This window comes from Oncorhynchus keta, chromosome 27 (genome assembly GCF_023373465.1).
Source record: "Oncorhynchus keta strain PuntledgeMale-10-30-2019 chromosome 27, Oket_V2, whole genome shotgun sequence".
Lineage (NCBI taxonomy): Eukaryota > Metazoa > Chordata > Actinopteri > Salmoniformes > Salmonidae > Oncorhynchus > Oncorhynchus keta.
Window position 1 is genome coordinate 32,940,348 of NC_068447.1, and position 26,939 is coordinate 32,967,286.

Genomic DNA, 26,939 nt, shown 5'->3' on the forward strand with positions numbered 1-26,939 from the left:
ATATTAAGCCACACAAAGCACCGGGCCCAGACTACGAGGCAAAGTACTAAAGGTTTGTGCCGACCAGCTCAAGGGAGTTCTCACACGACTGTCTCAACTCCTGCTGAGCACCTGTACAGTGCCAAAATCCTGGAAGGTGTTGGCCATTGTACCGGTGCCTAAGAAATCCCCAAATGCCCTTCGACCTGTGGCCGTCACGCCCCTTTTGGTGAAATGCATGGAAAGGGTTGTTAGTAAGCACTTTGCCCTTTCCATAGCAGATCAACTGGACCCATTACAGTTTGCCTATGAGGCACAGAGAGGGACTGAGGATGCTATCCTGACCTTGGTGAACATGGTGGTTAGTCACCTTTAACATGCAAAATCATATCCACACATTTTATTGATTGATTTTAGTTCAGCTTTCAATACAATGCAAATACACATACAGCTGGGTGTACAGCAGTTTGGTGGAGAGCATCCTCACGTTCAATATGACAGTCTGACAGTACGGTAATCTGAGCGTGAGGTAAACACAGCCAGCAAAGTAATTGGTCGACCACAGGCACATTTGAGCATTCTGTTCCACAAGTCAACCATAAAGAAGGCACTGGCTGTCATTGGTGACCCCTCCCACCCTCTACACCCTCAGTTCGAGAGGCTTCCCTCTGGCCGGAGCTTCAGAATGTCCATGGACAAGAAGAACGTGTTAAAACATTCATTCGTTCCTTGTGCTGTTGGACTACTAAATGCAAAGTAAATTGTAGCGGTATACATACTTATCTATCTAGTGCAGTTGAGACAGTGATCGGTTGTGAGTGAATGTATTAATGTCCTCTATGTTGTTAGTGTATGCAACATGATGGACTGACTGGTTTAAATATGTATGATGTGAGAATGTAATGTATGTGTAATGTGATTATTTTAATGAAGGTGATGCCAAAGAAAAATGTCCATCCTGGATGGACAATAAAGTTTTATTCTATTCTATTCTATTCTATAGCTTACCATAGCTATTGAGCTACTTACTGTACATCGTTGCTTTGTACTTTGAGAGGTAATACTTTTCTGGTGAATTAAAATGTCAAGCAGTTCAGTAGTTTACTTAATTCAGAAAATAGCATATTCCTGCGATCATCCTTTACACTAAGCAAAATCCTATTTAACTGTTTTCATCCCGTCCTATGGTGAAATGATTAGCGTCCTATGGTAAAATGATTAGCGTCCTATGGTGAAATGATCCAGAGATCTGAGTTCAAATCTCAGTAGGACCTTGTCCTTTTGAGACACACAGAGTGCTGATATCACTGTGCAAAAATTCTAAAAGCTAACACTGTGTGACAGTAGATCAAACGGCATTGATTAATTCCTGCATAGGTTTGCAAAACTACTGGTGTGGCGATACTGATGGTTTCTCTGCACTGATGGCTTCTACTGTTGTGGCTAGATGGAGTACAGCATTTCAGCTAAGCTTAAACCTTTTCCTAATTATCCTAACATGCTACTTTAATTATCCTAAGGTTAGTGCTATCCATGATCCTTGGGATGCCACTAACCTAAACCCTAACCTTAACCCCTACCGTTACCCTAAACCTAACCCTTACTTGAACCATTTTACATGTCAACTTCAATGGGGTAGTGTCTGAGTTGGGAAGTCCCAAGTATACTGGATAGCAAGGATCATTCTCCTAACCAGCTGCTACATTAAAGGTAGACTCAGCCAAATTACGTTGCTGCGAGCAGCACCACAGATAATAGCAGTACCACAGATGATAGCCATATTCGAGAGCATCAAAACCGTGATGTATCATGGGTAAATTGTGGCTGACTGAACTACAAATAATAATAATTTGTTATTTATGATACAAGGTGATTTGTAGATCAGTCAGTCGGCAGTCGACCTGCACTGTCGGAGGCAATGTTGAACAAGCCCATTGCGAGGAGCAAGATGCAAGTCTTCGCTCCCACTGTGGTAGGTACAGGACCAAAACAGTGAAGTTTAGGCTTGTGCTTCACAGCTCTTAGTTGTGGTAATTGACCCACTATGCTGTTTACTTCTCACCTACGTCACAGATGGAACAAGTAGCCTGATGTGTCACCGGATGTATAAATCTGAAGCATCCGGTTGGAATTTCCTCTCCCCACCAAATATGGCAAGGATATGAAGCCCAGTGGCTGGCCGTGTGATAGTAGGGAGCGAGATGGAGCCAGGCAGGCATCTGCTGATTTTCTGGTAGAAGAAAAAGCCCATTCTCAATACAGTTTTCGGTTCCCAAAACTATAATATTTTATGAACAGAGTGCAAAGTTTTGTAGACTTGACCATTTGCCAGTTTCAAAACAATGGTGTCGTTTGCAAATGAGTGCAAGGGAGAATTTTGAGTGATTGCTCACGAACACTTTGCAGAGAAGGCGTTCCATAACGCCAATAGGCTCTCACTAGCTTGTGCTGAGTTCTGCCCACCTCCTTGCTTGTTACGCCCAATATGTTTCATTTGCTCCCATAGAAAACAGATAAATTCTCGGTTTAGTTATAAATATATTTGTCACAGAGCTGAGTCTATCTTTTAATTCTCCATCTAGCCACAATGTAGAAGAAGTCAGTATTTCAAAGTTAGAGGAATTCAGTCAGTAAATGGTAACTTTGGTAATTACAAAAACAATGTTTTACTTTTTTATATACTGTGTCTGTGTCCATATTATCCATGAGTTTCTAGACCATATGGATCAGGAGACAATAGCCAAACTAATTCAAAAAGCATCTGAACAATTAACTCTGCAACTCAACCAATTATTTACTTTTTTTCAACACTGCCACCTGTTTTGTGCCAAAACATTTACAATAGACATTGACATAGTAAAATAAATAAAAGTGCATATAAATATAAAGGAGTTTTCATGCTGAAATCCTTTTATTTGCTAAGTTGAAGTGTTATATTTAGGATAATGTTTTACAGCTTTGTAATTCATATATATATAGGCAGTTGAAGTCGGAAGTTTACATACAGTACATTTAAACTGAGTTTTCACAATTTCTGACATTTAATCCTAGTAAAAATTCCCTGTTTTAGGTCAGTTAGGATCACCACTTTATTTTAAGAATGTGAAATGTCAGAATAATAGTAGAGAGAGTGATTTTTTTCAGCTTTTATTTCTTTCATCACATTCCCAGTGGGTCAGAAGTGTACATACACTCAATTAGTATTTAGTAGCATTGCCTTTAAATTGTTTAACTTTGGTCAAACGTTTTGGGGAGCCTTCCACAAGCTTATTGGCCCATTCCCCCTGACAGAGCTGGTGTAACGGACTCAGGTTTTTAGGACTTCTTGCTCGCACACGCTTTTTGAGTTCCGCCCACACATTTTCTATTGGATTGAGGTCAGGGCTTTGTGATGGCCACTCCAATACTTTGAATTTGTTGTCCTTAAGCCATTTTGCCACAACTTTGGAAGTATGCTTGGGGTCATTGTCCATTTGGAAGACCCATTTTCGACCAAGCTTTAACTTCCTGACTGATGTCTTGAGATGTTGCTTCAATATATCCACATAATTTTACTCCTCATGATGCCATCTATTTTGTGAAGTGCTCCAGTCCCTCCTGCAGCAAAGCATCCCCACAACATGATGTTGCCACCCCCGTGCTTCATGGTTAGGATGGTGTTCTTCGGCTTGCAAGCTTCCCCCTTTTTCCTCCAAACATAACGATATTCATTACGTCCAAACAGCTATATTTTTATTTCATCAGACCAGAGGACATTTCTCCAAAGTACGATCTTTGTCCCCATGTGCAGTTGCAAACCGTAGTCTGGCTTTTTTTTATGGCGGTTTTGGAGCAGTGGCTTTTTCCTTGCTGAGCGGACTTTCATGTTATGTCGAATTAGGACTTGTTTTACTGTGGATATAGATACTTTTGTACCTGTTTCCTCCAGCATCTTCACAAGGTCATTTGCTGTTGTTCTGGGATTGATTTGCAATTTTCTCACCAAAGTACGTTCATCTCTTCCTGAGCAGTATGACGGCTGCGTGGTCCCATTGTGTTTATACTTGCGTACTATTGTTTGTACAGATGAGCGTGGTACCTTCAGGCGTTTGGAAATTGCTCCCAAGGATGAACCAGACTTGTGGAGGTCTACAATTCTTTTTCTGAGGTCTTGGCTGATTTCTTTTGATTTTCCCATGATGTCAAGCAAAGAGGCAGTGCGTTTGAAGGTAGGCCTTGAAATACATCCACTAATACACCTCCAATGACTCAAATGATGTCAATTAGCCTATCAGAAGATTCTAAAGCCATGACATCAATTTCTGGAATTTTCCAAGCTGTTTAAAGGCACAGTCAACTTAGTGTATGTAAACTTCTGACCCACTGGAATTGTGATACAGTGAAATATAAGTGAAATAATCTGTCTGTAAACAATTGTTGGAAAATTGCTTGTGTCATTCACAAAGTAGATGTCCTAACCGACTTGCCAAAACTATAGTTTGTTAACAAGAAATTTGTGGAGTGGTTGAAAAACGAGTGTTCTTCTAAGTGTAAGTAAACTTCCGACTTCAACTGTATATATGGGTAGAATCTACTGTACACCAAAACCAATTAGCTAAGGTGCTCGATGCAAAATTGTAAACTGGAGAAACAGTCAGATGATAATTTATTTAAATAGAGGCTAAGTTTTTTTTTATCGACTTTCAGAGAATATTTGTAATAACGGAGCTGTGAGTCAGGAAGCAGCTGAAACGTTTTATAAAACAGCGAAACCAGTAACGAGACAATTCCAATTCCATGTATCGGCTACATGCCGATAAACAAGAACAATAACTGGTGAGAAAACATAAGGGAGTGACATATAAAGGGGAGGAAATGATGACGGTAATGAAGTCCAGGTGTGAATCATGAACAGGTGTACATAATGATGAGTGCCAGATGTGTGTAATGATGAATCCAAGGACCGGTCGTTAGTATTCTGGCGATGTCGTATGCCGGAGGAGAGGATCAGAAGAGGATGTGACAATATTCCCACAAACAATTATGGAGTGCAACTCTTCACGTTGCACGGTAGGCCTTATGTTCATCATCTTCAATATCTGCAATAAATGGGAACATCACCCAACTAAAGACCTACGTCTGGAACGTCAATTACCTACATTATGTGGACGCCTCATGAACTGCTCTCAACCTGTACCAATAGTGTATCATAAGGAATTGCCATTACATCCAATTTAGGACAGCATTATTTGTAAGGTTCATGTGATCAAGTATGTACTTTAGGCTTCTCTCCACATTAAAAAAAAAGCTACCTAACCTAAGACAAAGAGAAGTAACACCAGCCCCTAAAAAGTAACTTTAATTTCTAGCAAGACAGGATTGACACAGGCCCTTATCCACCTAAGATGAAAGGAGTCTGGGAAAAACACCAGCCCATTTTTAATAGCAATCTTTACGGTTTGCAAGAAATATCCCCTTTCGACTTGCAAGTTTAACTAAAGTCAATGAGTGTCCGTTTTTAACAAAAGCTTTTCACTCCTTATTTGTTTTAATACATTGAGCGAATCAGACCTACATTGTAAAAAAAATACTCCCAAAACCATTATTCAATGGACAAGAAAACTCTAGCACAAACCAAAATGATAAATGTTTATTAAATTATTTTTTTACACTTAGAACACAATTTATTTGGAAGTTAAAGTGGAATGTTTTTCATACACTGCATAGTAAATTCTCCCCACTACACACATACAGAGTATGCACAGTTCAACTGCAGCTCAGCGGTATAATACATGTATCCTCTTTGATTTTTCAAAGATTGTGTATAGCAACTCAATATACAAGATTCGCTAAAGCATAAGGAAGTAACACTGGATAAAAAGTGTTGTGTCAGACATAGGGCATTCCCTCATCACAGGTTCTACCATTAGGGATTCAAAGCACACACTTTTCCTCGTTGTGTTGTATTCCTTATACACGGTCATCTTACTTGCCTCAGAGAACTTAACATTCAGCAGTCAGAACTATGCCAAGTTAAGCAGTCATTTCATGTTTCTAAAAAAGGCAAGCTTATGTAACACATTTAAATAATAAGTTCAACTTCATTAAAGTGACAGAAAATACTGATCCAAACCTTTACAATATAGCCTTAGCAGTGTCAGTAATAAAAAATAATTAAACGACACCAGAAATGCCTAATATACCAACACTTACAGTGCCAAGAGAAAGTATGTGACCCTAACAATAGACATACATAGTGTCTAATAACACACAAATTGTATTTGTCCTTGTCTATATTGAATACATAATTTAAACATTCAGTGTAGGTTGGATTAAGTATGTGAACCCCTCGGCTAATGACTTCTCCAAAAGCTAATTGGAGTCAGGAGTCAGCTAACCTGGGGTTCAATCAATGAGACGAGATTGGAGATGTTGGTTAGTGCTGCCTTGCCCTATAAAAAACCTCCACATTTGAGTTTGCTATTCACAAGAAGTATTGCCTGATGTGAACCATGCCTCGAACAAAAGAGGTCTCAGAAGACCTAAGATTAAGAATTGTTGACTTGCATAAAGCTGGAAAGGGTTACAAAAGTATCTCTAAAAGCCTTGATGTTCATCAGTAAGACACATTTCAGAACTGTTGCTACTCTCCCTAGGAGTGGCCATCCTGCAAAGATGACTGCAAGAGCACAGCACAGAATGCTCAATGAGGTTAAGAAGAATCCTAGTGTCAACTAAAGATTTACAAAAATCTCTGGAACACGCTAACATCTCTGACAGAGTCTACGATACGTAAAACACTAAACAAGGATGGTGTTCATGGGAGGACACCACGGAAGAAGCACCTGCTGTACAAAAAAACATTGCTACAAGTCTGAAGTTTGCAAAAGTGCACCTGGATGTTCCACAGCGCTACTGACAGAATATTCCGTGGACAGATGAAACTACAGTTGAGTTGTTTGGAAGGAACACACAACACTGTGTGGAGAAAAAAAGGCACAGCACACCAACACCAACTTCATCTCAACTGTAAAGTATGGTGGAGGGAGCATCGTGTTTGGGGCTGCTTTGCTGCATCAGGGCCTGGACAGCTTGCTATAGTCGACAGAAAAATGTATTCCCAAGTTTATCAAGACATTTTGCCAGAGAATGTAAGGCTGTCTCCCAATTGAAGCTCAACAGAAGAAGTTGGGTGATGAAACAGGACATTGACCCAAAACAGAAGTAAATCAACAATAGAATGGTTTCAACAGAAGTCCTGACCTCAACACGATTGAGATGCTGTGGCATGACCTCGAGCAGTTCACGCCAGACATCAAGAATATTGCTGAACTGAAACAGTTTTGTAAAGAATGGTCCTCCTGACTGTTGTGCAGATCTGAGCCGCAACTACAGAAAACATTTGGTTGAGGTTATTGCTGCAAAAGGAGGGTAAACCAGTTATTAAATCCAAGGGTTCACATACTTTTCCCACCCTGCACTGTGAATGTTTACACGGTGTGTTCAATAAAGATAAACGTATAATTGTTTGTTTTATTCATTTAAGCAGACTCTTTTGTCTGTGACCTAGATGAAGATCAGATCATTTTATGACCAATTTATGCAGAAATCCAGGTATTTTCAAAGGGTTCACATACTTTCTTGCCAGTGTATATACTGTCCAATATGCCCACAGGAATTGATTACAGCAGACACTGATCGGCACTGAAGGCCAATATCAAACATTGCCAGAGATAGCCCTCTTTATTGGGTCATTTTATCACTGGGATTGTTCCATAATATCTTGTGCCTAAGACCAAAATCAGCAACAATGAAAAGCTACAGTGAAATGTATATACATCTGGTTGCAAATAATTGTCTGTGGTTTCAACTGGACCCTGTAAGCTGCTCATCCATTATCAGATGTCTGTATATTGGTTTTTGTCTGTGTGTTTGCATGTGTATCTTGTACACATTTGTGTGTATATTCTTACCATTTACATTACATTTACATTTAAGTCATTTAGCAGACGCTCTTATCCAGAGCGACTTACAAATTGGTGCATTCACCTTATGACACCACGTGTGTGATCCAACATTTACAACGACACAAAAGGTCATGGCCCCCATTTTCTGCATTGATCAATTGTCTGTGGCCAATCTGTGAGTTTCGCGAGCCTGTTTGTCACAGCATCAGGTGATGGGAAGTGACAGTGCAGTGCTATCAGATGTCCGTGGTCTCCAGGATCCTGGGCGTGTCCATCTCCCCGTTGGTGCAGCGCTTGCCGTTGCTCTGTCCATTGGCTCGGTAGTGCACACTGCCACCTGGCTTAATGATGGTGTCCTCCTCAGGGGCGGTGAGCTCCAGGCTGACTGTAGCGCGACTCGTCTCGGTCCCAGAGGAGTTGGTGTTGTAGTGGGAGTAGGAATCTGTCCATTTCCACACCAGCTTGGTCTGTGCCCATTTCCTCCTAAGACATGCCTGCACCTATGGAACCAGACACCGAGTGGTTTAAGAGCAACATAAATGCTAGCTTGAACATTCTCAGTAAATACATAAGAATTTCTGAATGATCATGATTATATTAATAAATAGAAATGTAAATTGTAATAGGTATACTGAGCTTAATAATCATATTTAAGATGCTGGCACATACCTCTGCATTGTAAAAGCAGAATATAATTGCGACCAGGAGTCCCTATATAAAATAAAAGTAATTCAGTGAATATTGAGTGTGGAAAGGTTATACCAATGTTTTGAACACACCATACATACTGTATATAGGCTAGATATATTCATTTTGTAAGGCACTGTCTTTGCTACCAAACATCGATTTAGGTTTGTATAGAATGGAACTGTGAGCAGCACCATCCAATCTATACCTGGAAATGTGCAAAAATGTTCATGATGAACTCGTAGATGGCCCTGGCCTTACGTCCCTCTGGCCTCCAGGGAACCAGGATGAACTGGGCTCCCAGCAGAGGGATCAGGATGAGAGTGGCTCTCACCACCTTCATATAGGCATTAGACTCTGCACTGTGGGTCACCTGCAGCTTGGTGATCAACACACGCACTATATTGAGCAGGAAGAACAGGTTCACCTGGAAGAGAGTGTAGAAGAGGAAGAGGAATAGAGTGAGTGAATTGAGTGATTGCATTCAGTGATCGATTGTTTTCCATGAGCAATTGGGTACTTGCAATTCAAACCCAATACTAAATTTAAAAAATAATAATTCTGTTTGAGAACACTTTGGTTTCTATTTCTGCTAAATGTTTGTTTTGGTAGTGCAGAATCACCAGCAGGGCAGCATGGACAGGCCCATGGATGATGTAGAGCAGGTGTGTGTCGGAACTGATCCAGCATCTGGGAGACAGAGACAAACCTTAGCTCAACTGAGACAGAAACATCTGATTCTCAGTTTAACTGACATATAAGTAACTGACAATGTTCTAATGCAGTATAAAACGCAGAATGTCAATCTATGCCACTAATATGCACTGTATTCAGAGGGAGTTATGACACATTACCTGTCATCATAGAAGAGCCCACGTGCCACAGCATGTGTGATGGCAGGAATGATGGGGAAGCCTGGGAGAGAGACGGAGGATTTCATGACTGTCGAGCTTCCATAAGGCCTTCATAGATATGACATAACAAATGGAGCTCTCCTCGGGGACCCCCAGACATTTCACAATTTTGTTGTAGCTCTGAACTAGCTCACTTGATTCACCTATTCAAGGGCTTGATTAGCTGACAAGTTGAATCAGGTGTGCTAGCTCTGGTATATATCGAATTGGCGTCCCAGAGGAGAGGTTCAAGAACTGATAAAGTACAGGTAATGGCTGGAACTGAATAAATGGTATATCAAACATGCAGTTTCCATGTGTTAGATACCAATCATTCACTAAATGTGATAGAGATATGAAAGCATAGAAGACTCATTGCACATTATGTAAGGGGAACTGCACGTCCTTACCTTCAGGCTATGCCAAAACACTACATCCCAACCGTTCTACCACCTCCGGTCTCTTAGCCCTCCCACCCCTACGGGAGGGCGGCTCCCGCTCAGCCCAGCCAAAGCTATTATCTGTCCTGGCAGCCCAATGGGGGAACCAGCTTCCCCCTTAAGTCAGGACAGAGGAGTCCCTGCCTATCTTGCGAAAACTTCTGAAACCTTACCCCGAGTATCTTCTATAACTCACAGCACCCCGGGCCTCTGATAAATTACTAAAATGTCAATGTAAGTAAATTATGTGCTAGGGGATCAGGATGGTCAAACAGCAATGAATATCAGACAGCAGAGCAGGACAGCAATTTGAAAAGTGAAAAATAAAGATGTAGTCACTCACCCCAACCCAGGACATAGTACCAGCCCAGCTTCTGCTCTCCCACAAACACAGCCACGATGATGAGAGTGTGCAGGTAGATCCCCTCACACAGCATCCAGAAGTAGTTGGATCCAAACGTATACTGGTTCAGGACTGTCAGGATCTTGCATCCAATCTGAGAGAGAACAACACAGGACAGAGGTTGTTTTTATAAAATGCTAAACTTTAAGCGGTCACTGGCACTCATTTCCACACATTGTGGAGTGTAGCACCTCAAAATGTTCACCAACAGAGTTCAACTAGTAGCTATTCACCCTGATTGCAGAGGTGCACAGTACTTACAGGGTTGCTGGCCCCTAGCTGCTGGTTGTTGGCTACAGCAGAGAGCCAGATGACGGTGCAGATGGAGTTGAAGATAAAGGACAGAAACATGTTCTTATGGAGGGAGATCCTCTGGCAGCTCAGACTCCTAATGGGAGTTTTAGAACAGAGAGAGGCACACTTAGGAAACAAACAAGTGTGTAAATGTATCTACACTGGCTCGTATAGGGTCATAGGAAAGATCAGTCTTTCATTTGACTATGTGAATTAATGTTTGTAATGTAGGGAAAAACCAAAGACCTCTGTTTAGAATATAGGGCTCTGGTGTAGGAAGAGCAATACAAACAAAATCACTTTGATTAGAGGGTGTACAGTGAAAAGGTACACTAAAGTGACATTCAGAGCACAGTCTATCTGGTGGGTCCATAGATGAAACAATGCATGACTCACTTGAAGTAGGAGAAGATGCAGAGTGAGATGATGAGAGATACCACAGACAATCCATGTCCCACAATGGCCAAGTAGTACAAGCTAAACGCAAACTGGGCAAGAAGGTGAAGCATTAATTCCCTTCTTTAACCTGGTAAACTCAGACACCATCTGGTGGTATTTTCTAAACGACACATAACATGTAAAATCCCTTCATTACATACATCTAGACTTCAAGAAGTCCAAGAAACGCATGCCTAGTATTGTTAGAAAAGGTAAGAACCGTGGGATTCTGATACAGGTGTACAGCAACAACGTTCCCATAATTGTCCCCATGTTAGGGAATAAGAGATTTGAAAGTCTAGGTTTGAAATAAAATATGTCACAATTACCATACCAAAAGGATACATTTTTTGTCATATATTTTTCCTGGCACTCAAAACATGTGCAAAATCCTACAGTAAGACAGCCATTTTAAAAGTGCAGGCCCAATGCAACGTGCCATGCCTTCTTACAGGAATGCTATGCATACAGTGCCTTCAGAAGTTATTCACTCCCCTTGACTTTTTCCACATAAAATGTATTCAATTGAGATTGTGTCACTGGCCTACACGGCATACCCTATAATGTCAAATGAGAATTTTGTTGTTTAGAAATTAATTAATGATGTTTACAAATGAATGAAAAATCAAGTGCGGAAATGTCTTGAGTCAATAAGTATTCAACCCCTTTGTTATGGCAAGCCTAAAGTTCAGGAGTAAAAATGTGCTTAACAATTCACATAATAAGTTGCATGGACACTTGAATGACTACCTCATCGCTGTACCCCACACATACAGATAATTGTAAGGTCCCTCAGTTGAGCAGTGAATTTAAAACTTAGTCAACCACAAATACCTGGGAGGTTTTGAATTGAATCTTTGAGAGTGGTGAAATTATTAGTTACACTTTGTATGGTGTATCAATACACCCAGTCACTACTAAGATACAGGCGTCCTTCCTAACTCAGTTGCCGGAGAGGACGGAAACCACTCAGGGATTTCACCATGAGGTCAATAGTGAGGCCAATTTAAAACAGTAAAAAAAAAAAATAATAAGTTTAATGGCTGTGATAGGAGAAAACTGATGGATCAACATTGTAGTTACTACACAATACTAAACTTAATGAAAATAACGAAAAGGAGGAAGCCAAAACATGCATCCTGTTTGAAATATAGCACTCAAGTAAAACTGAAAAAAATGTGGATAAGAAATTCACTTTATTCCCAGAATACAAAGCGTGATGTTTGGGGCAAATACAACAAATCACTAACACTTCATATTTTCAAGCATGGTGATGGCAGCATCATGTTATGGGTATGCTTGTCATAGGCAAGGGCTAGGGTGTTTTTTAAGATGAAAATACAATAAAGAGTGCTAAGCACAGGAAAAATCCTAGAGGAAAACCTGGTTGTCTGCATTAAAACAGACACTGGTAGGCAAATGTACCTTTCAGCAAGACAATAACCTAAATCACAAGGCCAAATATACACCAAGAGGATATTGAATGTTGCTGTGGCCTAGTTACAATTGACTAAAATCGTCTTGAAAATATATGGCAAGTCTTGAAAATGGCTGTCTAGCAATGATCAATAACCAACTTGACAGAGCTTGAAGAATTTAAAAAATAATACTGTGCAAATATTGTGCAATCCAGGTGTACAAAGCTCTTCGACTTACCCAGAAAGGCTCAGCTGTTATCACTGCCAAAGGTGATTCTAACATGTATTGACTCAGGGGTGTGAATACTTATGTTATTGAGATATTTCAGTATTTCATTTGAAATCAAATTTGCAAACATTTCTAAAGACATGTTTTCATATTGTTATTATGGCGTATTTTGTGTTGAATGTGTTGAGAAAACAAATTTCATCCATTTTTAATTCAGGCTAAAGGGACTGTATAAGGAGAAAGCGGAAGTCTTAACATTTTCACTGATGTAATCAACTCATGTCAGATTCCCAGTTAGTCCACTAGAAGATCACATGACATTACCACTTGAAACTAGAGGCGTCTGGTTTGGGTAGTACCTCAGTCCAAAAATGGCTGAACGGATTTTCAAGCCTGACATTTTAAAACGACCCAAAAGTTATCATAAAAAAAGAAATGTAACAGACATGCGAAGGAAATTCAAAGTTATTTTACGATTCATTTTTCCCATTGGAAACAAGAGATCAACAGCGAATATGGAGGATGCATTCAAGGTCATGACATTAAATGTGGATGGAAAAGAAATGTATTGCTTTATGCTGACCACCAGGGTGTACTCTTTCCATTCATACAACGTTTTTACACTTTTGGTGACTTGACCTAAATTACATACTCTATTACTATGACCATAGCATAGCACATGATTTATGGCCTATGGGAGGATTCTTATGATATCGCCAGCAGTAAAGATTTGAGCTAGATTTCCAAAAATACAAGTGTTGTAGCTTTCGAAAGATATGCCACTTTCTATTTTCTGACTGAAATTGACAGAGTGGGTAGCAGTTAAGCTCCGTGGGGCCAAAACAACCCTCAGAGTTTAACAGGTATTAACTAAATGAACACAATAGAGAGAGATGAACTTAAAAACAATCACTAAATTGACTAACAAAATTGTCTAAGCCACTGTCAAAATTACTAAACAAGTTGGCTTAGAAGTATACCGTCAGTTTGTCCTTAGTGTACATCTGACACTGGGTGTAATTGGACCAAATACGGTTGCTCTCAGGGTGACGAAACCACTGTCCGTCCGAGTTGCACACTTTAGTTGCTTTCTCTGTTTGAATGGACACAGGGAGAGGATGGGTGTCAAAAAACACTTCAGGCAAGGCATCATTATTAAATATCAAGTCAGTTTAATTGTAATTGTTAGATGTGTGGCTGGGCTGTTTACCCGAGGGGTCAAAGTCCTGGAAGTACACAGGGCAGAGCTGCATGGCCGTGCCAGGGGCAGAGTCATCCCAACACAGCCAGCCGTCCCACGTGCGGTTACAGAATGTGCCTGCAAGGGGCGACAACAGAAGAGTAGCTGTGTACAGTATATTATAGTAATGCAACTGTTTCATATTTCAAATGTTTAGGTTCATTGCCTTTGTTATCTCTGAACTGTTTTATTATATCATGGACATAATATAAAGAGAGTTGACATTGTTAGTGATATTAGAACTTCTAAAAAACCTAGGGCTAAATCTGTCACCATAAAATACAGTGTTGAGGCATTTACGACAAAGTGAAAACGGTCTCTTATTCCCTGTTAAATGTTTAAAATGTCTCTTCAAAATTACTGATTTACTAAATTGAAAATAGTATAAATGCATTTAAAATAGAGAAACAGCTACATGTGCAAAATAAAAGTCACTTTAAAAAAACAGTCCTAGTGAACAATACAATGAAGTCTGTGTCCAGGTTGTATGTACAGAAATAGAGTGCAAAACAACATTTCAAAAGCCTTTATTTAGTGAGTTCGAGATACAGGGGCAGCTTGGACACAAAGACCACTTCCCCTCCTTTCAGACCTGAGGGTAGTCACTTCCCTTCCCCCCTGACCTGCACCACGCCGCTATATTGTATGTGTGTGCACGTGTGTAGTGCCTCACCAGCTTCATTGCGTGGTGGGTCATAGATGATCTTCAGATAGCACTCAAACTGAGCTGAGAGGATCTGGCTGCGGGTCACGGTGGTCGACAAAGGGATGTTGGGCACCTCCTCGGATGCCAGCATGGTCCCCACATCTTCACAGTGGCATACCTATTGGATGTTTAACAGCCCCTTTTATATAGTTTCTAATCAGACAAAAACACACATATTCAGGAGTCTCTCACCTCAACGGCCAGTAGAAGCACCGGAAGCCATAGCGCTGGGATCCTCCACATTTTTCTATATGGGACAAAGAGAGGTGTTGCCAGTGAGCATAGGTGAACTACAGTGGCTTGTGAAAGTAGTCACCCCCTTTGGAATTTGTCCTATTTTGTTGCCTTACAACCTGGAATTAAAATAGATTTGTGTGGGGTTTGTATCATTTGATTTACACAACGTGCCTACCACTTTGAAGATGCAAAATCTTTGTGAAACAAGACAACAACAAAAAAACTGAAAACTTGAGCGTGCATAACTATTCATCCCCCAAAGTCAATACTTTGTAGAGCCACCTTTTGCAGCAATTACAGCTGCAAGTCTCTTGGGGTATCTCCCTATAAACTTGGCCTATCTAGCCACTGGGATTTTTGCCCATTCTACAAGGCAAAACTGCTCCAGCTCCTTGAAGTTGGATGGGTTCAGCTTGTGTACAGCAATCTTTAAGTAATACCACAGATTCTCAATTGGATTGAGGTCTGGGCTTTGACTAGGACATTTAAATGTTCCCCTTAAACCACTCGAGTGTTGCTTTAGAAGTAAGTTTAGGGTTATTGTCCTGCTGGAAGGTGAACCTCTGTCGCAGTCTCAAATCTCTGGAAGACTGAAGAAACAGGTTTCCCTCAAGGATTTCCCTTAATTTAACACCATCCATCATTCCTTCCATTCTTACCAGTTTCCCAGTCCCTGCCGATGAAGAACATCCCCACAGCATAATGCTACCAGCACGGTTCACCTTGAGGATGTTGTCCTCAGAGTGATGAGAGATGTTGGGTTTGTGCCAGACATAGCGTTTTCCTTGATGGCCAAAAAACTACATTTTAGTCTCATCTGACCAGAGTGCCTTATTCCAAATGTTTGGGGAGTCTCCCACATGGCGAACACCAAATGTGTTTGCTTATTTTTTTCTTTAAGCAATGTCTTTTTTCTGGCCACTCTTCCGTAAAGCCCAGCTCAGTGGAGTGTACAGCTAAAAGTGGTCCTATGGACAGATACTCCAATCTCCACTGTGGAGCTTTGCAGCTCCTTCAGGGTTATCTTTGGTCTCTTTGCCTCTCTGATTAATGCCTCCATTGCCTGGTCTGTAAGTTTTGGTGGGCAGCCTTCTCTTGGCAGGATTGTTGTGGTGCCATATTCTTTCAATTTTTTAATGTGGGATGTTCAAAGTATGAAAAGAAATTATAAGCCAACTCTGATCTGTACTTCTCCAAAACTTTGTCCCCAACCTGTTTGGCGAGCTCCTTGGTTACCATGGTGCCACTTGCTTGGTGGTGTTGCAGACTCTGGGGCCTTTCAGAACAGATTTTTTGCATGCATACATGCATACATACAGTGCCTTGTGAAAGTATTCGGCCCCCTTGAACTTTGCGACCTTTTGCCACATTTCAGGCTTCAAACATAAAGATATAAAACTGTTTTTTTTGTGAAGAATCAACAACAAGTGGGACACAATCATGAAGTGGAACGACATTTATTGGATATTTCAAACTTTTTTAACAAATCAAAAACTGAAAAATTGGGCGTGCAAAATTATTCAGCCCCTTTACTTTCAGTGCAGCAAACTCTCTTCAGAAGTTCAGTGAGGATCTCTGAATGATCCAATGTTGACCTAAATGACTAATGATGATAAATACAATCCACCTGTGCGTAATCAAGTCTCCGTATAAATGCACCTGCACTGTGATAGTCTCAGAGGTCTGTTAAAAACGCAAAGAGCATCATGAAGAACAAGGAACACACCAGGCAGGTCCGAGATACTGTTATGAAGAAGTTTAAAGCCGGATTTGGATACAAAAATATTTCCCAAGCTTTAAACATCCCAAGGAGCACTGTGCAAGCGATAATATTGAAATGGAAGGAGTATCAGACCACTGCAAATCTACCAAGACCTGGCCGTCCCTCTAAACTTTCAGCTCATACAAGGAGAAGACTGATCAGAGATGCAGCCAAGAGGCCCATGATCACTCTGGATGAACTGCAGAGATCTACAGCTGAGGTGGGAGACTCTGTCCATAGAACAACAATCAGTCGTATATTGCACAAATCTGGCCTTTATGGAAGAGTGGCAAGAAGAAAGCCATTTCTCAAAGATATCCATAAAAAGTGTCGTTTAAAGTTTGCCACAAGCCACCTGGGAGACACACCAAACATGTGGAAGAAGGTACTCTGGTCAGATGAAACCAAAATTGAACTTTTTGGCAACAATGCAAAACGTTATGTTTGGAGTAAAAGCAACACAGCTCATCACCCTGAACACCCTATCCCCACTGTCAAACATGGTGGTGGCAGCATCATGGTTTGGGCCTGCTTTTCTTCCGCAGGGACAGGGAAGATGGTTAAAATTGATGGGAAGATGGATGGAGCCAAATACAGAACCATTCTGGAAGAAAACCTGATGGAGTCTGCAAAAGACCTGAGACTGGGACGGAGATTTGTCTTCCAACAAGACAATGATCCAAAACATAAAGCAAAATCTACAATGGAATGGTTCAAAAATAAACATATCCAGGTGTTAGAATGGCCAAGTCAAAGTCCAGACCTGAATCCAATCGAGAATCTAGGGAAAGAACTGAAAACTGCTGTTCACAAATGCTCTCCATCCAACCTCACTGAGCTCGAGCTGTTTTGCAAGCAGGAATGGGAAAGAAATTCAGTCTCTCGATGTGCAAAACTGATAGAGACATACCCCAAGCGACTTACAGCTGTAATCGCAGCAAAAGGTGGCGCTACAAAGTATTAACTTAAGGGGGCTGAATCATTTTGCACGCCCAATTTTTCAGTTTTTGTTTTGTTAAAAAAGTTTGAAATATCCAATAAATGTCGTTCCACTTCATGATTGTGTCCCACTTGTTGTTGATTCTTCACAAAAAAAAAACAGTTTTATATCTTTATGTTTGAAGCCTGAAATGTGGCAAAAGGTCGCAAAGTTCAAGGGGGCCGAATACTTTCGCAAGGCACTGTACGGGACACTTAAATAAAGTCCACCTGTGTGCAAACTAACTAATTATGTGACTTCTGAAGGTAATTGGTTGCACCAGATCTTATTTAGGGGCTTCATAGCAAAGGGGGTGAATACAAATGCACGCACCACTTCCGTTTAGAATTCTTTTGAATACGTGTTCTTTTTTTCATCACACCAATTTGGACTATTTTGTGTATGTCCATTATATGAAATGCAAATTAAAGAAACTAATTACAGGTTGTATGCAACGAAATAGGAAAAACGCCAAGGGGGATGAATACTTTTGCAAGGCACTGTATGACGAGAGGAATCACAAGCATGGAAATAGTAGAGGGGAGTGGCTGCATTTCTAACTGATATACTTCTATGGTCTGGTTCATGGTAGAAATTATTTGCAGCAATAGCTCCCTTTGAATGGACCACTCAACAGTAATTGGCCATACTATATGAGACAACATAAATACATGTTTGTTTATGTGTATGTGCTGACGGAAGACACATTGCAGGGTCTCAGAACAGGATGTCCACTCAAAACAGGTCACAGCCGTTCCGCCCATGGTCAGGGAACGTGCATATTTATAATACCAAGAAAGAAAAGGATGTTTATTTGAAGACCGCTGTAATCTGATGTAAAAGTATACAAAGCTTGTCCCTCGTGAAATCCACACTCTTCTTACAAAATGTTAATTCACTAACCCAGCAAAAAGAAACCTTTTGAATTATAAAGCACAGTCGAATTCCAGCTGGAACGGGAACATAGAAGTATTGATCTTTGAGTACTAAGACACATATGAAAACATATTTTTAGTGAGTTATTAAAAAAGGATGAGTGTAAAACATGAGCAAAGGGAGAGAAAGACCAGAGGAAAAGAAAGGATAGAATGTGGAATGCTTTGGAGCTGTGGGGGAAGACTGTTAGTAAGGGAGGATGTCACACACTTCCAGCTCTCTCACTCCTTACCCCGGGTTCTTTGGAAATGTCATAACTGTCAATGGTCACACAGAGATGGGTGTGGATCATAATCTAAGAAGGGAGCCACAGCATCTTACTGCAGCTCTGCTCTAGATCTCTTGTAAATTGTCTTTGACCTTTTATCTGTGACCATGGGTGTGGGATAGAGAGATAAAAGAGAGGAATACAGAAAGAGAGAGAGAGAGGGGGGGGGGTAAGACCTGGTACAGAGGCAGAACACAAGCCCAATGGCTGACCCCTATGGCAGGACAATTCAGAGGCGCACGGTTGGCCCAGAAACTCAATACACTGGTGTAGTCTATATATAGGGTCCACTCTCTTCAATGGCTTATCACCTGATCAAAGTCCCAGGAGGGACACGGGTGTCACACATGTTCAATAGTGTTCTCATACAACACCCTTTCACAATCAAGCAACGTTTCCATTTCCTTTCTCTGTAAAACTTCTATTTGCCTCCTATACAAGGAAAACAAACACACTGAGTAAAAACATTTTTTTAAATTAAATCATTTGTAGTAGTAATGTGATTTTGTCATTTGCTAACAATACAACTAACTATCACTTAATCAAACTGCTCAAAACTGATTTAGTGCCTAGTTAACGTATATAGATTGATAACTGCTAAACACTGTCAGTTTCTATAGTTACACTTCACAAATGTATCAATTTGACATCCATTTATGTTTGAAGGTAAAACCAAATCTATGGATAAGGCTGTAAATACTACATCATCGTTCTCCATCAGGCAGTGTGCTGGTGTAGTCTATATAGAGGGTTCTATATCTCTTTTTTAAATTTATTTTATTTCACCTTTATTTAACCAGGTAGGCAAGTTGAGAACAAGTTCTCATTTACAATTGCGACCTGGCCAAGATAAAGCAAAGCAGTTCGACAGATACAACGACACAGAGTTACACATGGAGTAAAACAACATACAGTCAATAATACAGTATGAACAAGTCTATATACAATGTGAGCAAATTAGGTGAGAAGGGAGGTAAAGGCAAAAAAGGCCATGGTGGCAAAGTAAATACAATATAGCAAGTAAAACACTGGAATGGTAGTTTTGCAATGGAAGAATGTGCAAAGTAGAAATAAAAATAATGGGGTGCAAAGGAGCAAAATAAATAAATAAATTAAATACAGTTGGGAAAGAGGTCGTTGTTTGGGCTAAATTATAGGTGGGCTATGTACAGGTGCAGTAATCTGTAAGATGCTCTGACAGTTGGTGCTTAAAGCTAGTGAGGGAGATAAGTGTTTCCAGTTTCAGAGATTCTTCAATGGCTTGTCACCTGACCAAAGTCCCAGGACGGACACTGGTGTCACAAGTGCTCAGTAGTGTTCTCATTCAACGCTATACAACACCCTTTCACAATCAAGCACCTTCCCATTCCCTTTCAGTCTGTAAAACTGCTATTTGCCTCCTATGCCAAGGAAAACAAACTGAAATGAGAACTGTAATTACAGTCTGGTTGTTATCATGAACTGAGTAGTAATGAGCAGGATATTAAAGTCCTGATGATATCAATTAATCAGACTTGTTTCACTATATAAAAAATGTCAAGTGTCACATGACACGAGAGAGAGAGAGAGAGATGGACACAGGGAAATCAATCAGATTGTTACAGAAATTAAAACCTCCTATTAGACATATTGGGAAAATGAAACAAAAACAAATTATATACCACATTGCTATTTGGCCCTAAAAAGTGATTATAAATGAGCAGAATCGCTCTACCCTGTCATAAATACAAAACAGAAACAACATGACCAGATACAAACTCAGTGACCAAAAATACAGTACCACAGAATGAGTACTAATACCCATAAAACCTAGGGGTCAAACATGGAAATGATTCCAATTGTTTTTCCACCATTCATTTTTCCTATAGGAGATTTTAGAAACACTTCAAATAAGGGCTTTTTCGTGTAGGCTTACCCTGGTGTGATGTTCTGATAACGTTGTAAATCTCTAGGACAAGGTGACTTTGATCAATACATGTCTGTATTTATCCCCCCCAAATTAAAAGCTGATTAGCTGCTAATGTGGCTATCACAAAGAACTACAAATGCCATGATGATCTGGATGAGACTGCCAAATCGAGGAAAATGTAAGAATCTCTGGATTCTAATGTCTGTCTTGTCCAAGTTTTAAATTGACAATACCTGTTAGCAAAGGTGTCAGCTAGAGATGACATGCAGGAGCTTGCAGGGATTTGTAGGCTTGCATGATGTCTACTTTTAATCTAATTAGCATGTTCAAATCTGAGAGTAAATAGAGCTGAATATATCGATAAGACACTTTGGTCCGAGAGAGATTTACATGGTTATCAAAACGTCACGCCAGGGTAAACCTACACATAGCACAGACCTAATTGTAAGTGCTTATAAAATTCCCTATGGGAAAAATGATTGGTGGAAAAAAGATTAGAAAAATTTCCCTGTTTGACCGCTAGGTTTTATGACACTTAACACTGTGGGGCTTTATTTGCTATAGAAAAAAAGAGACACAAAAAGACTTGGCTACCCAAAGAGGAGTGTGTGTATGTAGTCAATACACGACAGGGGAAGTAAAGATGGAGATGCACTTCCTCAGCCATTAAAAAAAATATTATTCAGAAAGAGTCATTCTTTGAGGAAAACACTCCATTTATTTAAAATATATATATATTAAACCCAGAGGAAAAATGTTAAATAGTCATTGACGAAGGAGTGTTGGCTCCTCTTGCAGCCAAATATGTATTTGCCACTCATTGCCTGACACTGGGCCAATTGCGATATTGCGCGTGACTAACACATTTCAGTTAATTACTATAGCTCTCGCCCTTGGGCCAATCAGTGTCATTTTGTAAATGCCGGATCTATGGCAAGAAGCATAATTCATCCAAATTGAGTCAAAAATCGGAACAGTGCTGTCTGAGGTATCGCGTGTGACGAAAGTACAGACTGAGACAGATCCACAATCTCCTCCCTAATTAAGCAGTAACACTCGCTATTATTATTTCCATGATTATTATCCCAAATGGTAATGATGGTAGTTGTATCACAAATATAGAGACGATGATAATAGTAGTAATAGTGTTAGTTGCTAGAAATGATAGCTAGTAGTGGTAATAGGGATAGTTGTGGTATTAGTGTAAATAAAAGTGGTTGAAGCGTAATTTTTTTTGTAGTAATAGTAGTTTGATATTTTTCATGAGAGCGAGAGACCTTCAGTAATGACAAATACATTTGAAACTTCACGCACAGTAAAACTTTTGTATGACTTAATAAAATAGTGGGGGGGAAGGTGCCTGTCCATTGACAACAACAGCAGAGCACAAACGAATAAAATAAAGACAGCACTTCAAAAACAATATTTCACACGATAGCCTTCTGTATTTGCGAGAACTTTTCATTTTGATTTCGGCATAAATTAAAATGTCGCACTGACTTGTCCACGGATTGATGTTTCAGCATTGTTTCAATGAAGAGTTTGGCGTTCGACGAGCCATGTGCGACATACACACAGTTTACAAGCCTGCTTAGAGTTAGCGGCAGGTGAACGAGCAATATCCACAATCGTACTGTAGTATGGATAAAGTCTGAGCTGGAATGGGAAGCTAAGTGAAGCTGGCTAGCTTTAGCAGTATACCTCTCAGGCGCCTTGTGAGGCTTTTGGCCCCTTAACCTGAGCCCTAATCTAGTTTAAGCAGAATGTCAACTCAAAACAAAAGACAGTGCTAAAGATAGAATCCTTAGGTTGCTGTATCCATTTTTTTAAATGATATGTATGCCCATTGACTCTTAAAAAATGTAAACTTAATTAAATGCCTCAGCTTAGTTCAACTGTCATACCCCATCAGAACCTAAAACATGAGCTTGTTTTACTCCAAAGTTTGTAAACAATGTGAATGGGAACAAACACTGTATAGCCTCAACATGGCTATGGTTACGATCATTGGTCATTCCTTGCATCTTTAGCTATGTCTATGAATTTGAGGTGACAGCTTTCTTATTGTTTCAATTAAGGATTCTAGCTTTAAGGAATTAATATAATTGGTCTACCAGCATCCCAGGTAGTTCACTGAATTCAAGATATAATTGGTACGTATAATACCTGTAGTTAAGCAAAAATTAATGCTCTACACTATTTAGATGTATTTATTCACTGATTTGCAGACCAGGACAAACAGTTTCAAGATATGACTATATAAACATGTAATTACTGCTAGAAACTGTCCCTTCATAACCACTCAGGAGGCTCTTCATAACCACTCAAGGAAATTCATGAAGTTGTCATTCCAGTCCAAGTCTTCTTTAAGGCGGACTCAGAGTTATTCTAAGATTTGATATAGGACCATCAAATCAAAGTACTTTAACTTGTTTTAAATAACCTTTGCTCTTTGCTAACCTCTTTATCAATGTATGATTTCAGTGTATGGATATTTTCAAGTTCACCCTTCCTTATATCATTCTCTACCAAAGAGGCCTGCCACTGGAAAAGTACAGATGTGACTAGAGTGTGTCTTGAACCATATTGAACATCTAGAATAATACCAACTTGTTTCAAGCAGACCACCATAGTCCCCGTGCCCAAGAACATCAAGGTAACCTGCCTAAATGACTATCGTCCCATAGTACTCACATCTATAGCCATGGAGTGCTTTGATAGGCTAGTCATGTCTCACATCAACACCATCATGCCAGATACCCTAGAGCCTCTTCCTCTATTACCTTTCCTTTTGCCTAGTCAATTTACCCCTATCTACAGTATATGTGAATAGCTACCTCAATGACCTTGTACATCGACTCGGTATTGGTACTCCCTGTACATAGCCATGTTATTTTTACTCATTATTGTTATTCACTGTGTATTTATTCTCTGTGTCACTATTTCTATTTGATCTTTAAGGACCCGTAAGTAAGCATTTCACTGTTCCCTGAGCAGTTTGCAGTTTCTTTTCCCAGTTTTGTTCTTTCTAACTTTCATTCAGATGTATTAATTCCTCTGAGACAGACCTTGATGACTACTTGGGTACTGAATCTCCACCCACACGTTAGAAGCATCTTTAACCATTTGACTTGAAGAGATGCTAATCATGCATTCCGTATTTCATGAAAATTATTTGGATTTCCCAGCTCCTTTGACGACCCCATGACCGCCGAGAGCAATGCATCTTTCTGTCCTTTAGGGCAGGGTTTCCCAACCCCCCTCCCTGGTTGCACATTTTGTTTTTTGTCCTAGAACTACATAGCGGATTCAAATAACCAACTTCTCATCAAGCTTTGATTATTTGAATCAGTTGTGTACTGCTTGGGCAAAAAACAAATCATGCACCCGAGTTAGCGAAACCCTGCTTTAGAGGCACATTATTTGAAGGTGGCTCTCTGATGCCAATTTGTTGTTTCTTGCCACAGAATGGTGGTAGTTGAGTTTAGGGACGACCTCTACACTTAATCCCCCCCCCCCTCTTTTGCTTACTGTAGGTCAGGCTGTCATAGCTCACTGACTAACTCACTGAGGAGAAGCCTGTTTATTTGTATTACAAAAGGGCTGCGGAGAGCCTCTCAGAATCCCAGGAAGGATGAAGTATGAGGAGGCCTCTCTTCCTCTGTTGTCCTGGCACTTCCACCCCCCTCGCCCAACAACCACAGGTTAAAAATAAGCTGTTGTTAGCCTACACAAAGGCCTAGGGTTTTAGCCAGAAGTAAACTTTGAACTTCCATCATTAGGTGTCAGTAATATCATTTAACTCTTTTTAAACATATAACTGCCAGGAAACGTGACTTTGATAAAACTAGAACAGTTATGTTATACAAGTCAACAACATACTGTGTGTAGACCAACTTCAACTAATGTATGGACCACAGTGAAAAGTCTACTATGACATACGGAAGGTAGAGTATTCTTTACTTTTACTCTGATTCCATAAATCTCAGAGTCAACTTTTGTTTTCCAGGATTTTTCATAAAGCTGTCTATTGGTGAGTGATTATGGACTTTTCCCATAGCTGATCCAGAAATAGTTTTCCAAGCTTGGAGCCATGCCACACTGTTTTGCCAGAGAGGGAGACAGAGACAGAGAGAGATCAGACCGTCCACAACAGTTCCCCAACACACTGTCCCATCACTGTGATACCCCAAACAAACACTCTCCCACCGGCCATGGTGCCAGTAGGACTGGGTGGACATACTGCACCCACTCCAGCACATACAAAAATATGATCCCTATTTTATGATCCAGATTTTGCCACCAACCATCCCCCCACTGTACTGATATCCATAACACTGACAGAGCAGGTATGACATGTTTCAGACCTCCTGTGGTTATATTACTGAAAGGGTTTATGCATGCCCCCCCCAGCAGTTTATATACCATCCTGCTACTCAAAATAATCCATAGGTAACATTAACCCCTGGTCCCCTTAACTTCCACTACCCAGAAAAAGCAGTTAGTTCAGCACAGGGTCTTGGCATGATTGCAAAAGGGTTTTGGACTAAAGTAGCAGGCACAACACATACCACTCAACAGCTGCCTGGCAGGGGCAGTGTGTTCTAGGGCAAAGATATGTTGGAGGGCTGGGACTCCTGAACAGAACCATTAAAACCAGCAACACAATATGCACAAATAGAACAGACCTGGAAACACCTCAAGTTGCTTACTTACTGATAGCCTTTGATGTGAAGCCTTTAATGTTACATTTGAGTGAGATACAAAACAGTCACGTGCAGTATGTAATTGTGAAGGCACAACAGTCAAGGATATTTGTCATTTAATTTAACTTCCATCCTTTGTTCTTAGAAAGCCAACTTGTTGCAATAACCACGATCGCAGGCACATACGAGCGCACACACAATTTAGATTTTTTTTAACTTAAATGTATACCCTCCAAATTCTCCAAGCAAGGCAACCAACTGGCCAGGGCGTTTGTCATGCAACCTGTTTGGGGCGGGGTTACTTGGAGACTGCGCGTGCATTAGTGCCCAAAATGTGCCCATATGACCAAATGCATTTTATTTGTCTAATTGATATTGTTTAGTTGATAGGCTATTCATTTGTATTTTCTTAAAATGACACGGAATTCTATTTCGCTGGGCATGCATAGGCTAATGACAGGCAATCGCGTCTATGACAGTAACATAGATATCACATTCTGTAGCTTGCAAAAACAAAAAACAAAAAAAAGCTCTTATAGTGTGTAAAGCAAAAACATTTGTAGCTATAATGGACATCCTCTTTGAAAATATGTAAAAAATACACATACCTTCAGAATTTGTTGGATGCTCTCTACTTTCCAAAATTTTCCCACTTTCACATGTGCCTGTGTAAACGTCTCAGGCACTGTGTCCAGTCCGCACCAAAGCATTGAATTGATAGCGGCGATTGTTGAGGGCGGGGTTTTATTTTTTTATTTTTATAATCAACATGAAATTTGGATTTCAGAGCCTAATGGGTTATTTCCATGATTGAATCAGTGTTTCAATTTTTTGAAGCAATGCTTACACTGGTACTACCACTGTAAATGAGTTCGTCTGAAACTGACTGTTATGAGTCTTTTAGACTAGCAAACTGCTGCTTCATTCAAATTAAATATAAAACGCATGATTCATTGCTGAGGAGGGTGTGATTTTTTGTAACAATTTCATGCGTTCCAAATTACATAAACATAGGCCTTTGTTGTCACTAGTTACCACAGCCACTGAGTACCAATTGTCTAGGCCTTTTTGGTGTTAATTTAAGGTTATGGTTAAGCATACGATTAACAGAGTGGTTAGGGTTACGTTTAAAATAAGATTTTAAGAAGATAAATTGTAGAAATAGGCGGGGTTTAGCCATAATTATGACTTTGTGTCTGTGGTAACTAGTGATTGGCTACTAATAACTATCCAACATTAATTAATATTCTAGACTAGTCTGTCTGAAACCCATGGACGTAACTACATTTAAGGACACCGTGGTACATTTAAGGACACTCTTGGCATTCTCTCAACAAGCTTCATGAGGTAGTCACCTGGAATGCATTTCAATTAACAGGTGTTCCTTGTTAAATGTTCATTTGTGGAATTTCTTTCCTTCATAATGCGTTTGAGCCAATCAGTAGTGTTCTGACAAGGTAGGGGTGGTA

General features: G+C 40.1%; 1 protein-coding gene across 1 annotated transcript; it reads right to left on the reverse strand.

Annotated features, from left to right (window-relative positions):
- Positions 1–5,586: 5,586 nt before the first annotated feature.
- LOC118359812 (calcitonin gene-related peptide type 1 receptor-like) lies at positions 5,587–26,194 on the reverse strand. Its single transcript, XM_035738595.2, has 13 exons — positions 26,079–26,194; positions 14,866–14,920; positions 14,641–14,791; positions 13,938–14,045; positions 13,708–13,820; positions 11,039–11,130; positions 10,610–10,736; positions 10,289–10,442; positions 9,467–9,527; positions 9,236–9,302; positions 8,821–9,039; positions 8,595–8,636; positions 5,587–8,425 (listed from the first exon to the last, which is right to left on the reverse strand). Exons 2-13 carry the CDS (start codon positions 14,914–14,916, stop codon positions 8,162–8,164), a joined length of 1,449 nt encoding a protein of 482 aa, XP_035594488.1. The 5' UTR covers positions 14,917–14,920; positions 26,079–26,194; the 3' UTR covers positions 5,587–8,161.
- Positions 26,195–26,939: the final 745 nt, after the last annotated feature.

Coding starts and splice junctions, on each gene's coding strand:
- LOC118359812 (XM_035738595.2), bottom strand. CDS start 14,916: ATGTGGAGGATCCCAGCGCTATGGCTTCCGGTGCTTCTACTGGCCGTT. Junction 10,737..11,038: donor TGCATCTTCTCCTACTTCAA/GTGAGTCATGCA, acceptor AACTCCCATTAG/GAGTCTGAGCTGCCAGAGGA. Junction 9,303..9,466: donor GGGCTCTTCTATGATGACAG/GTAATGTGTCAT, acceptor TCTGTCTCCCAG/ATGCTGGATCAGTTCCGACA.